The sequence below is a fragment of the Marmota marmota genome, unplaced genomic scaffold (genome assembly GCF_001458135.2).
Source record: "Marmota marmota marmota unplaced genomic scaffold, marMar, whole genome shotgun sequence".
NCBI classification, from domain to species: domain Eukaryota; kingdom Metazoa; phylum Chordata; class Mammalia; order Rodentia; family Sciuridae; genus Marmota; species Marmota marmota.
In genome coordinates this window covers 7,213,563-7,228,441 of record NW_025999968.1, presented here as the reverse complement: position 1 = coordinate 7,228,441, position 14,879 = coordinate 7,213,563, and the positions used below count along the sequence as shown (strand labels likewise).

Sequence of the window (14,879 nt, the reverse complement as noted above, 5' to 3'; positions counted from 1 at the left end):
ATTGAAGCCATGTCACAACCCCCAATCACCCTGACAACCAAAACATTAAGACCCTCACTAAAAATGCTTGCTGAATTCTTCTCAAAGAGTAATAAACTGATTAAGGCGGCAGGAAATTGAGGCAAAAACAGGGGGGACTCAATTTCCTTCAAAACTTCCTCTCTGTGAGTACTATACCACCCCCTCTTGTAGGTAGTCTGCAGTTCTTATGCCGGGAGTCAAAAGTCAAAAGGTGGACCTGGGTTGTGCTCTCTGGAGACTTCCCTGGAACCCCCAATAACTCTGGAGGGCTGGAGAAGCACACTGTTCTCTTCCCTGAGAGGACCCACTGTCTGCCTTGAGAACATCCCCCTTTCCCTTTTCCTTTCCATTCTAATAAGCGCATGCCTGTTACTATGAGTGACATGTCTGAAATCTTTCTGGCATGACAGCAAGAACTGGGATAAGGGGGGCCTTCAGGTCTGCCTCAGCTTTTCAGCAGGGCTCTGCCCTGCGGCAGGAGGCACCCAAAGCAGTCTTATTCCTTGATCTCACTCACTGTGGATAAATGAGCTCGATATTTGTCATGTGCATGGATAACAGGACATTAATATTAGGAAAGGCTTAATGACACCCTCAAAAGGAGTGCTAATTAAATTTTCTTGCAAATCAGTAGAAAAGGAGCCTGTGAATAAATCAGCTACAAACAGCAGACAGATATTTAGAAAAATGTTTTTATAGATCTAAGTACCTGAAAAGAACTGGTGGCTAGGCAGACCAGGAAGTTGAAAAACAACAGTTTACAGACTTAATGAGTAACAGGCCTGTGGCGGGAAAAGTTGGAGGTAGTGAATGGTGCACATTCACTATCGGTTCACAGTGCTGGAGGTAGGATAAGAAAATGCATCAATAGTGAAAGTTCTCATCAACAAATTCCATGGGTTTCCCACTCCATCTTGTCCCCCACCTCTTGATTCTTCCCATCTGTGCACAACAATCAGGTAACTCTACAGTTTTTCTTTCAAACATGTTTGGCTGGAATCAATAGTTTAAAAAATGCCTATTTACTTTTATACAGTGAGGTAAACAAGGTGGTATGTTTGTGTCTGTATCATGTGGCTATTTAATCATGTAGCTAGCAAGTTGTTTAAACTGAGTATGTTTGAAACAATGAGTTATTCAACAGAATGCAAGAAAGGTAAGAATGAAGAGTCTTTCTGCATCAGAGGAGTATCTGAGTAACTCAAACTGGAGGTTATAAACCAACCAGAAGCATATGAACTCTTGGCAAACTTGCTTTGCTTTGTAGGAGTCCTTGTGAATATATTGAAGCAGCATATCTGCCTTTTAGTTTTGAGTCTGACTTGTTCTGTGTCTCTTCTTGTTCATGAAGACCTTTTTGATACTATCAAGTCTGTAAATCTTTTCCTTTGTGGGTTTGTCTATCCTTACGAGCTTTAAGAATTAACAAGTATTCGGTCCTATTATTTTTAGTCATTTAAAATTATTTAATTAAAGATATTTAACCTGAATTCTTCTAAATCCATTTGGTTCATGATAAAAGCAATAACCAGTGTTCTTTAAGAATTCAGGAGATTTTTTTTTTTTTTAAATCACAGTGATTTCAAGATCAAAGAAAAACAGTAACTTCTAGTTAAGGAGTTTTTTTTTTTTTCCCCTGGGGGAGGTATCGTTTGAATTCAATTAGATATTTGAATTCCGTTGAATTCAAAGTTGAATGATGGATGACAGAAGCTGAGGCCAATGGGTGGTGACATAGAAGAAATCAGCATGTCCTGTTCTTTCTGTTCTATTCCCCTAATATACTTCAGCACCTAAAATGCACAGCTCATTGTGACCAAGATTTAGTATAGTGGTACAGAAGGTGCTTAGCAAGGAATGCTCCTTTGAACATCTCTGTTTATGTTTTTGGAAAATCTATACATGTACTTCTATTAGGCATGTAGTTAGAAGTAGATTGGCTGATTATAGGAGTGCTTGTATAGTCCTCATTTTAATTAGTGTATTCCTGATGACAAAGTTGAGCAACTTAAATACATTTATTGGCCATTTAAATACTCTATTTTGTGTGTGATGTGTGTATTCAAATATTTTGTTCAGTTTTCCATTGATTTGTTGATTTGTGGAAATATATATACATTAGGGTATAAATCTTTGTCATGTACACATATGGAAAATATATTTTCTCACTCCATGGGTTGCCTCCTTACTTTTGAAGACGTATCTTTTGGTGAATTGAAGTTATTCAATCCTAGGATAAGCTAGCTTTTCATTTATTACTTCATATCACCAAGAAAGGAATAAGACACTAAATAACAATGTATTCCCTATTTAAAAAATCAATGGCACTGGGTACAGTGGCACTGACCTGTAATCCCAATGGCTTGGAAGGCTGAAGCAGGAGGATGGAAAGTTCAAAGTTAGCTTCAACAACTTTGCAAGGCCCTAAGCAACTTAGCAAGTCCCTGTCTCAAAATAATAGATAAAAAAAGGGCTGGGCATGTGGCTCAGTGGTGGGTCCAATCCTCATTATCAAAAAAATAAATAAATAAATAAAAGAGAGAGAGAGAGAGAGAGAGAGAGAGAAATCATTGGCTACCACAGTCATATAGATGTTATACAATATTCTAAAAACTGTGTTTTATCTCTCACATTTAGATTTTCAGTGCATTTTAAATAGATTTTTTTTTGTCTCTGGTCTTAGGTGGTGGCCAATCTATAATTTGTCCATACAGATGTCCCATGGACACAGCATTTATTGGGAAGATCATCTTTTTATGCAACATGACATTACTTTAGCTTTTCATCTAGATAGTAAGTCTTCAGTTTATTGTATTGGCTTTTTAGAATCAACTCCTTAATTCAAGAATTTAAAAAAAATTAAAAACTACTTGCATTTTGATTAAATTTCCACTGAGTTTCAAATTTAACTTGGGGAGGATTGACATTTAATTTTTTTTCTATCTGAATATGGTATATTTCTAAATTTATATATATCTTCTTTGTTTCTAAGAAGTCTTTTATAGATTTAAGTAGAGAGGTTTTATATATCTTCCATTTTGTTTATTTCTAGATTTTCTTTTCATTAGGAGGGTGAACTATTGTAAGTACTATTCTCAAGTGTATATTTTCTACTTGCTTAGTGTGCATATATAGAGATACAATGATTCTTTAAAATGGCTTATTTTTTTTAGAAAGTTTTAGGCTTATAGAAAAATTGAGAAGCTAGTAGACAGTTTCAGTAACTCCCATGACTAGATTTTCCTGTTATTAACATCACATATTAGTATGATAACATTTGTTAAAATTAATAAACCAAATCTGATACATTGACCATAACTAACATCCGTAGTAAATTTATGTTACTTTAGTTTGTATTCAATGTGTTTTCTGTGCCTGGATCCCATCCAAGGTATCACATTACACAACCCTGTCATATCTCCTTATGCCCCCATTAGCTATAGGAATTTCTCAGAGTTTCCTTGTTTTTGATGACCATGACTATTTTGAGGAGGGGATGTTTGGCAAAAGAAGCTACTCACCTTAGGGCACAACAGGAAATAAAAGAGAAAAAGGAGCTATAGGGATTTCAACATCCATTTCAAGGGCCTGGCCTAATGACCTAGTTTCTTGCACTATGTTCCACCTCCTAAAGATTGCATTACTTCCCAATAGCACTGCAGCACATTTAGGGATAAATGCCTGTTTATCAGCAACATCTAAGATCCAAACTGTAACACCACATATTAAAAGAATTGTGTAACATGCCAAGCATGGCGGCACATACCTAAAATCCCAGGGACTCAGGAAGTTGAGGCAGGACTATCACAAGTTCAAGGCCAGCCTCAGCAACTTAGTGGGGCCCTAAGCAGCTTTGTGAGACCTTGTCTCAAAATAAAAAATTAAAAGGGCCAGGAAAGTTGCTCAGTGGTTAAGCACCCTGATTTCAATCACTGTACCCAGGGGTGTGGGGCGGAGCGATGTTATTGGGCAGACATCTCATTAAATGAAATACACTCTAGCTCTGGGTTTTAAAAAACAAAACAAACAAACACCTCTCTATTCCCTGATTTCTAGTTTCTTACCTACAGAGAACTGACAACCCCAGATTACTCACCTCTGAGATATTCTCTCTTCCTGAAATTTTATTCCCTCTAGTTTTTCTTGGTTTTGCCGTTGTCTGATGCTCTTAAGTATATTGTTATGTAATTAATTCAACTTTCCTAGTTGTTCTCAGAGAGTGTTAATATCCCACAGAGTACTCCATCCTACCTAGCTATGACATTTTATGATTCTAGTTTTTATTTAGGTTTGCAGATTGTGACACTTAGAAAACACATTCAAACACACACACACACACACATACACACACACATATCACTTAATATAAAAATTTTCCAAAGTCTTTACAGAAGCAAAATAACATTTTACTTAACTTTCTATTAGAGAATACATAATCAGATGCCCTTTTCTACATATCAGGAAAATTATTAAATTTTTTTTGTTCAACCAACAGAGAAACTGTGGCCTCCTGCCAGTCTTCTATTGTAGCAGAAGATTAAGGAAATCAGTGCTTTTGAAGGTCTAAAGGTTTTATTTGCTCTATGAATTCTATGCCCATAACACCTCACCTTTAGTATAGATCAGTTAGTAGCATTCTTACCTTGTGATCTACTTTAACTAAAAAGCATTTTTAAAAGCTAACAATACTCATGTTGCTTAATTTGTGTTTCAACTTTTGTACTCAATAAATATGAATTGATTAGGTAATATATGCCAGAAATAATTTTAGAACTAGATATTCAATATAGAAGAGTTTATTTTCTAGTGAGCAAGACAGATAAATAAATGATAATTAAAAGATAGAGAGGTAAGTGCTATGATATGCATTAGCATAAAAGCACATTTTTCTTAATTTTGAACTTTATTTTCAGATTCCTTACATAAAATAAAGCATAACAGTAATGAAACAGCTGTATTAGGAGCAAGTGTGACCATTTTCTGCAATTTGACAACTCCAGCAAATGTCGTGCAAATCACCTGGCAGAAGATCCAAGACTCTCTACCACAAAATATTGGCACTTACAGCAGTAAATACGGAGAAAAGATTCTTCCACCATACATAGACAGGCTGCACTGCAAGATCATTGAACCCAATTGCTCCTTCCTGACAATCAATGAAGTAACATTTGACGACGAAGCCTGCTACAAATGTGTCTTTAACGTGTTTCCTCATGGAAGTCATGGAGGAAAAGTCTGCCTGAACATCTTAAGTATTTAAATGTTTTCTGTGGGGTCAGAGTACTGAGGCAGAAATCATGGGCTTGTGGTATTTTAAGGTTGGCATTCAGAGAATGTTAGAGGATGAAGGACTGATAGAGAGCATCCCAGCCAAGTCATTTACTATATGTAAGGGATTAAAAAAAGGGGTTGGGGGAAAGCCAGTAACGATCAAGTGACTGCCCATGTTCACACAGTGCAGGACCTTCTCCCCTGTCCTCTAACTTCTTTACCCTGCACTGGCTTTCATCTGTGAAGCATCCCTTCATTCAGCTGGAGAGTTGAGAAAAGTGAGGAAAAGAAAAAGACTTTAGGGTAAGAGAAAGAATGATGAGGATTAAGAGAATAAGGAGTTTCCAGTCTTCAAATAAACAAAATGTCTCATGGCTTGTGGCAGTGCGACACAGTCACCTTACTATATTGTGATAAATGTAACTTTTAGGCTGGATGAAAGTTGAGACACCAGTTGTTCCTCTCACCTTGGAGGGGCTGTGGGTATAGGAAATGATACTATGAGGTTGTTGTTTGTTTTTTTTAAATGCAAGGAAAGGTATCTGAGAGGGCTCTTCTCAACATTTTGGGATCATATAAAAATTTGGGGAGGCCAAGTTTTAACAGCATAGGAATCTGGTATGGTATATTTTCATACTTAATTGTGTTTCTCTTTCTGCCTCAGCTGTAACTGAATTAACATCGGAACCCCGATTCAGTCCTGACTCTGAAGGTTTTCTTAGCTTTAATTATTCAGCCGTGGGAAAACCTGCACCTCGAATTTCTCTTTTCCCCTCACGGATCCTGAATTGTCCACCTGAGGAGTACCTTGCTCAGAACCCCAATGGTACCATAACGGTCACTAAAATGTACACCATCTCTATGGAAACTGTGAGGTCCCTAGGACTCCAACACCTGATTGTGCACATGGATCACCCTCTAAGGAATGAAGAGAAGATTGTTTCTCTGCCAGAAAAACAAGAATGTAAGTAGCAGTGAAGCCCAGAGAGGGGAAATATTTATCTTCCCTTAAAATTCACTTTCATAGGTGTTTGTTAAGTCATGTACTTTGAAAAAAAAAAAGTCATACACATGCATAGTTAAAAGACTGAAATAATGAAGACAGCCTCATAAACCTGCTCACCTGCTCCCTGGGGCAGCTGTTTTTAAATAGAAGATTTTGAAATTGATCTTGATATGTCTTCTACCCAATTTCTACCTCAATCACTTTGGGCTTATTTACTCTACCTTCAACTTTTCCTCTGCCCTTTCCCTTCCTCTGCAACCTTTATGGTTAAGCCTGTTTCTTGTTTCATACTCCACAAAAAGTCTCTCTTTGCTGTCCATTTCTTTCTGCCTTCTTTCCCTTCAAGCTCTGCCAACTGTATTTATAACCATAATTTTTTTTTATTATGACTAGGTATAAACCATTTATTCTTTTACCAAAGTAAAATAACAAAGTATTGTTGATGGACTCCCAGAAAGAAGGCTTTAAGGAGTAAAAAAAGTAATTATTTGTAATTAGTATGTTAAGGTTTTAATGAAATAAAAATTTATATACAACATCATTCTCAAACTAGAAGCCTTAAATAGGTTAGCCCCAAAGTGTTTCTTTTTAAACAGTTTAAATTATTTGTCAACATTTAAAGATCCATAAATTTCAGGTGAATATTATGGGTTTCATCTTTTCTCTAAAATGGAAAGTTCTGGCAAATCTGGGCCCACATTTGTGCTCGGTGACGACTATCTCATCTTGTTTCCTTAGCTTGGGTGTGGGTGCTCACTCAGTTCTATAACCATAATTAAACAGGGTTAATAGGAATGGGATAATTTTTAAAGAGCTCAAGAAATAGTATGTGAATAATGTCTTTATATTCTACCCAATAATCTTTTAAAATTAGAATTTCTCCAAATATTTACTCTGCATACTGATAATCTGAGGTTTTATTCTACCACTTTACCATTTATTTTCTGTTATCTCACCTTTAGTCTCTAAATATTTATGGTACATACTGACAATTTAAGGGTTTAATCTACCACACTCCTATCATTTTCTGTTAGCTCACCTGTTCCTGTCTCTCTTTTTTTACTAATTTCTTTTGGTTAATGATTTATCTATATTTCCTTTCCCCCATATATTGGTTTACAGATTACATTATTTTAGTGATTGACTTGGAAATTATAACATACATCATGACTAATTAAGGTCTAAAAAATTTAATACTTTAGTAATCACTTCCCAACAGTGCAATGAGTTTATATTAACTCCCATTCCTTGTGCCAATATTTTTGGGCATTCTTTATGCTTATATATCATAGCATATTATCATTGCTATGACTGTTATTTGTTGTACTATTCATTTAGATTTACCCTCTCTGTTGCTATTCATTTCCTTGCCCATTTTTCATGCTTTTCTCTGAAATAATTTTTCCTCTACGTGGAGAATTTCTCTATTGCTTTCCTTTAGTAGAGGCTTACCTGGGACCAATTTTCTCAATATTTTTGATTAAAGAATATGTCTTTACTTTTGAAGAACATTTTCACAAAATTTGTGATTCCAATTTGACAGATTTTTTTGCATTAATTTGACAATGTCAAATATGTCATTTTATTGACTTTCTATTACCATGATTACTGTTGAAAAGACATTTCTTTGTCTTGTTGCTTAGTCTTTAGAAAGAAAAGTATCTTTCCCATCCCCAGCTCTGGCTATGTGTAAGATTTTCTCCTGGTGTTTGTTGCTTACCAGTTTTATTATCATGTGCCCTAATGTAGTATTCTTATTCTGCTTGTGGTTGTCCAAAACCCTTGATTTCTTTTTTCTTTCTTTCTTTCTTTTTTTTTTTTTTGTGGTGCTGGGTATTGAACCCAGGGCCTTGTGCATGCAAGGCAAGCACTCTACCAACTGAGCTATCTATATCTCCAGCCTTTTGATTTCTTAATATGGGAGAAAATATCCTTTTCTATAAATGTTCCACATTTTGTTTACCCATCCATCAGTTTATAAATATCTGAGTTATTTTCATTTTTTGTTATGGCAAATGATTTTGCTATGAATATTTGTGTAAAAGTTTTTGCATGTGCATGTTTCCAATTCTCTTGGGAATATACCCAAAAGTAAATTGGTGGTTCACATGGTAATATGATATTGACCTTTTTGAGGAACTACTAAACTGTTTTCCACAGTGGTTGAACCATTTTAAGTTCCTAATAGCAATACACGAATGTTTGAATTTCTTCACAATCTTTCTAATGCTTTTTATTCTCTCAATTTTAAAAGAAATTATAGCCATAGCAGTGGAGGTGAAGGGGTATGTTATTGAAGTACTTTATACTCTTTAACCTAAATTCCCAAATGCTCATATCCCCAGCCCTGGGAAAAACTAATTTGATTTATATATCTATACATCTGTACATTTTCATGTAAATGTAATCATATTTGTGGTCTTTTGTGATGTATGATTTTATCTTCTCTCAGAAAGCATTTACTTTTGCTTTCTGTAGGTGCTTATTAGGGATAGATTGCCTTAATACAATTAGGGATTAGATGACTTGAAATAGTCTATACTCTTCGCTCCTTGAAAAGTGGAGTCTCTTTCTGGTCCATTCTTTTTTGATTTTGTTGTTTTTGCTTTTTTGTTTGTTTGTTTTGGGTACTAGGGATTGAACTTGGGTTACTTAACCACTGAGCCACATCCTCAGTCCTTTTTTATTTTGAGATGAAGTCTTGCTAAATTGCTTTGGGTCTCACTAAGTTGCTGAGACTGGTTTTGAACTTGCCATCCTCCTTCCTCAGCCTCCCAAGCTGCTGGGATTAGAGGTGTGTGCCTGGCTCTGGTTCATCTTTTCTACTGGAGTTTAACTCTTTGGAATTTTAAGCCTCAAGTCCTACCAGGACCCTTTGCCTTGGTAGACTTTTAATTCCAGGCTTTATTGCTGACTTTTCTGCTCAGCTTTTCAGTATCTCAGCTTTGGCTTTCACTTTAAAAATTTGTGCTTCTACTGAGTAAAAACATATCTTAAAATGAGACACTCCCTCTCTTGGCTTTCTCCTTTTACTAGGTCTATAAATTCTTAATGATCTGGTAACCCTTTGATGTTTCAGAACATTTTTAAAGTAATTTGTCCATATTTTCTTAATGTCTTCAGTGGGAGGGTTAGCCTCAAACTAATTAGGTCATTGCTAGAATTAAAACCTGCCTATATTACCCAATTTCATACTGATAAGCATCTTTTCTTCTGTTACAACTGCATTTCCATAGCTTTGTTGCCCATGGGGCCCTTGTCAAAATGTTCAGGAATTGCTGTGCTTTGAACCCACTTTCCCAGAAGTATAAGACAGCATCATTTTCAACCCTTATCACATTGCCTTAGATATTCTCTACAGAAATGATGAAGAGATCCTGACTTACCTGCTAACCAGAATTTCCATCCTCTTTTTTTTTTTTTTTTGTGAAGGAAGGTAGAAATGATACTCCTAACATTTTGCTCTATTTTGGGAATCCCTTTATGTTTGGATAAGCACTACAGAACAAGATTTGGATACAAGTGTCACCCAAAAGCTCCTGTGTTAACTCAGGAATATTCAGAGATGGGGCATGATTGGAAAAGGTGGGTCACTGGGGGCATGTCCCCAGTGCCATAGTCATGCACATATTCATATTCTCCCTCTGTCCTTCCTGGCCATCATGAGGTGAGCAGTGCTACTTCACCACCCTCTCTTGTTATGATGTTCTGCCTCGTCTTGGGCCCAGAGCAATGGACTTGACAGATCAGGGAATAAACCTTTGAAGGCATGAGCCAAAATAAGCTTTTCATCCTCCAGCTTGTTCTTGTTGGGTCACAGCAATGGAAGGCTGACTAACACACATATTCTATAGTTTATGTTAACCATCCTTCTGCCTGAATCGTCCATTGGTCCTGACGAGAAGTCACATGTCAATCTGCTAATTGCAATAGCATATACTACTCCATATTCTTTTCTTCTTTATTTTTGTTGTGGTTTGGAGATGAGATGTCCCCCAAAAGCTGATGTGTGAGACAATCCAAGAAAGCTTACAGAGAAAATGATTGGGTTGTGAGAGCCTTAACCTAATAAGTGTATTAATCCTCTGACAGGAATTAACTGGGCACTCACGGTAGGTAATTGGGGTGTGGCTGGAGAAGGTGGGTCCCTAGGGGTGTGGCTTTGGGGTTTATATTTATATCCTTCTTGAGCAGAGCTCTCTCCGCATTCCGGTCCCATGTTCTCAGATGCTTTCCTCCTCCACACCCTTCCACCATGATGTTCTACTTCACCTTGAGTCCCGGAGAATGGAGTTATCCATCCACGGACTGTGACCTCTGAAACTGTGAGCCTCCAAATAAACTTTTCCTTCTTTAATTGTTCTTGTCAGATCTTTTGGTCACAGCAATGAAAAAACTGATTAAAACAATCCTAGTGCCATGTTTTGTTTTGTTTGTTTATTCATTTTATCCTTCCATGTGAATACATGTGCTGCATTCATTTAATCTAAAATATTTCAATTCTGAGCATTTTCTCATTTCTCTGATAATTTCCTGCCTGTTCATCTAACTGATTCTTTTTGTATAAACCTCTGAGTAAATAAGCATTGAAATATTTGGATTCGATTTTTTTTTTCGAATTTTCGTATCTTTTTTTTCTCTTTTTCATGTTAGCTGGAAGGTTTTCTCAAAATTATCTTCAAACTGATTCATTGAATTTTTCCTTTTTTGGACAAATCAGGTTTTTAATTTAGAATTGCTTTGGGGATTTAAAATGAAAATTGTCTATTTTTTATAGACTTTAAGAAAGTAATATCAAATATATCTGGGAATAATAATTTGTAAAGAGTATATTTAACTTCTGTTTCTTTAATTGTCTTCCCTTACCTCCACCCCTACCATTTTAACATTATGTTTCTTTTACTTAGCCGCCTCACTTGGATGAAGCTTTCTTTATTGGAGGTTTATAAAAGGCTACAGTTTTTGGTGGGGTGAACTTTTGAGTGTAGATAGGAGACCCTGAAAATCAGAGTGTAAAGGCCTTCATTCTGGAGCCCTGAACTAAATAGCCCTTAGTTATTTGAAGTGAGTTCAATAAGTCACGCCTACTCCTCCATTTTTATTTTGGCTGGGTTGTAAGCATCTTGGCTGTCCAGCGTTGCACTTTGGAATATAAAGTAGGTGATTTTAACTATAAATTTTGTTACCCCCCCTGAGTCATCTTCTGCTTTTTCAAGGCTTTTTCTTCGTGTGTTGTCTGCTTTGTACCTCCCCAAGGCTGCAGCCTCTTTTATCTTGTACCTTCATAGCTCATTGCTTTGTCTTCTTTACATCTGCTATGTTTGATTCTTCATAATTTCTTATCACTGGAAGTTCCTCTGCAGTATTTTTGTTGTTTTGAATTTAAATCTTTTACTTTTATCACTATAATTTTAATTAAGTCTCAATAAATATTTTTGCTTATCTGTCTCTCGAAGCTGAAATTAATTAGTTTCTTTTTCCTGGTAAATCTCCCCATCTTATCTCCCATCAATCTATTGGCTAGTTTGGTTAACTTATGGTTAAGTTTACTTCTTACTAAGGTACAAAGTCTGTAAGAAGTAATGTGAATTTATAAAAGCATTATTCTTGCTTACTTTTGTGACGTATGTACTATCTCATTGAATATATATATATTGTGTGTGTGTGTGTGTGTGGGGGGGGTTGTTTGTTTGTTGTGTTTTGTTTTTTTCCTCTCAATACCAGGAACTGAACCCAGGGACACTTGACCACTGGGTCACATCCCCAGACCTATTTTTGTATTTTACTTAGAGACAGGGCCTCATTGAGTTGCTTAGTGCTTTGCTAAATTGCTGAGGTTGGCTTTGAATTCACAATCCTCCTACCTCAGCCTCCCAAGCTGCTGGGATTACAGGTGTGCACCATCACGCGTAGGCTTCCTGGGAATTGAACTCAGAGGCACTTGACCACTGAGCCACATCCCCAGCCCTATTTTGTATTTTATTTAGAGACAGGGTCTCACTGAGTTGCTTAGAGTCTTACTTTTGCTGAGGCTGGCTTTGAACTGGCGATCCTCCTTTCTCAGCTTCCGGAGCCACTGGGATTACTGGCGTGTGCCACCATGCCTAGCTCCCCTTTGCTTCCTTGTTGTTGACTTTAGAGATTTATGTTCACATTTGGGTCTTCAGGTTCAGTCTCCTCTGACCATTTAGAATGGGTATGTAGTATCTCATTGAATAAGAACATCAGTAAAAACAGAAGCTCACACAAAACAATGGCCGAGCACTCAAAAGTAAATGGCCAAAGTTATTCAACTAAAACACAGGTGCTTTTCTAACAGTATTTAGGGAAGAAGAAACTAGTGACAAGGCTCTCTTTTCCTTCATTGGTAATAGAAAATTCAAACCAGCAAATTAAACAGGGGTGAAAGTTTACTATAGGATTAATATTTATATTTAGGAGAATTTTAAAAAGGACAAGACCAACAAATAAACAAATAAACCCCTACCCTGACAAGACTTAAGAATATAAAACTCACAATATTTCATGCATTTAACATAACTTCAAATTTTCTTAGGGGCCAACATAAAACACAAGTTCAATTTTCTATTTTATCTAAGAACAATCATTGTTAATCCTTAAGAATGGCCTTTTGTTAATTTTAAATTATATTAAAAGAAGTAGGAATTATATTCAAAGGCAACATAGAAAGAAGAGGTATCTATCATATGATTTGGGAACACTAGGGTCAAAAAAACCCTATTTTTAAAAGTGTTGATGCTCAAAACCTTGCAGTTTGTTTTTTGTTTTCCCAAGAGTTCATCTTCTGGAGTTGGAACTGAACTTGTTTCCCAATTTTGCCACTTAATCACTGTGTATTTAAGTGATTCTCTTAACTACAGACACTGCATTTCCCCATCTGTACCTAATAACTGTACCTACCAGTTAATGTAAATAATCCTTGTAAAAAGCTTCTTACAGTTTTTTATATGTTAATCTTAAATATTTGTTATTATTAGAAATTCATTTTCTGATGTTATTACAGACTCTAAATTTCATTTTGGTAATGTAGTCATCCAGTATACTATATTTTGCTTAATCATTTTTCTATGATGAATATTTAAGTGGTTATGTAATTTTTTTCTCCTTTTTGAGATCAATAGGATTATATTAAATATCACATGTCTTATTTTGAAGAATATGTACCAGTTTGAGTATATTTTACTATATTTTTTTATAAATTGGAATATGGCACATTCTTGTAAAGAATAAATTTGAATGTCAGTGAAGCAGTAAGAATCAAAAGAAGAGAAGGAAGAAAAAGGGAAAGGGGGAAGGAGAGAAGAGGCATTGAGGAATGAAATTAACCAAATTATTTGTACATACAAACATATCACAATGAATTCAGCACATGTAATTATGATAAACCAATAAAATTAATAATAAAAAAAGGAATATTGCAAATTAAAGGTACCAGGATGCAGTACACTGTAGAGGAAAAAAAGTATGGTCATGAAGAACATGTTTCTGGTTTTTCTTTCAGGTGCTACTTGTTCTTCTACTTGCATATATATAGTTTCGATGATCTTCGTTTGTGTTTTTCTTAGCGCACTCCTCCTCATTCTCTATTTTGTTTGGAGAAAGAAAAAGTAAGTCATATTACTATATGTTTGTGATAAAGAAAGTTGTTAAAACAAGATTAGTTTTAAATATTTTTGCAATAATTCCAAGGGATCTGGCAAAATCCATCATGAAAAGAGGAATGAAAACTCTTCCATATGCTTGGTTCTTCCCATTATCAGGGGTGTGTCTTTGTCAAAATGATACTTTACTTAGGATTGCCATAAAGGTGTAACCACTTATGCTTGTAGTAAATTGAGTTTAAGATTTTTTATTGAGATTTTTATAGGAGACTGCATATGGACCCTAGACAACTGGTGGGAGGGAGTCCACTGTGTAGTAGAAAAGACTGAGACTGGGAGCCCCAAATAAGTCTGACTAAGCCATAATGAGCTGAAAGTGATCTTATTTTTACAAGACTAATATAATAAAATATCCATTCGGTAATCCAACAAATACTTCCTGAGGCCTCTGTATTGCTGTGCATTGTTCTCAGTATCAAAGACAGAATTGAAACAGGTGAGTTCTTTGCCTTAAGGAGTCTACATCCTAGTGAAAAGAAATAGACCATGGAATGACAAAAGGAAAGAGGAAATATCAGGCAATGATAAGTACTGGGTAAAAAATAAGACAGAATGATATGATTGAAAGACATGTGGCTAGTTTATGTTAAGAGGTCTCTGGGAATGGGGACGTTTCAACTGATACCTGAATAAGTATAACTAAGTATAACTGATACCTGAATAAGCATGAGTGGAATGCTTGGTGAAGAGCATTACAGACAAAAATGAAGAATATTTAATTCATAAACCAATGTGGGAATAAGCTTGGTGTGTTACAAGAATAAAAAGAAAGTTGGGTCTGGGGTTGTAGCTCAGTGGTAACACGCTTGCCTAGCATGTGTGATGCACTGGGTTCGATTCTCAGCACAACATACAAATAAATAAAAAGTAAATAAAAATAAAGGTTCATCAACAACCAA

At 35.8% G+C, this 14,879-nt stretch overlaps 1 protein-coding gene across 1 annotated transcript; it reads left to right on the top strand.

The window, feature by feature from the left end:
- The first annotated feature begins 866 nt into the window (after positions 1-866).
- Positions 867-13,930, top strand: LOC107136036 (OX-2 membrane glycoprotein-like). The gene is made up of 4 exons (XM_048803846.1): positions 867-980; positions 4,935-5,273; positions 5,957-6,256; positions 13,821-13,930. Exons 1-4 carry the CDS (start codon positions 917-919, stop codon positions 13,928-13,930), a joined length of 813 nt encoding a protein of 270 aa, XP_048659803.1. The 5' UTR covers positions 867-916.
- The last annotated feature ends 949 nt before the right edge of the window (positions 13,931-14,879 follow it).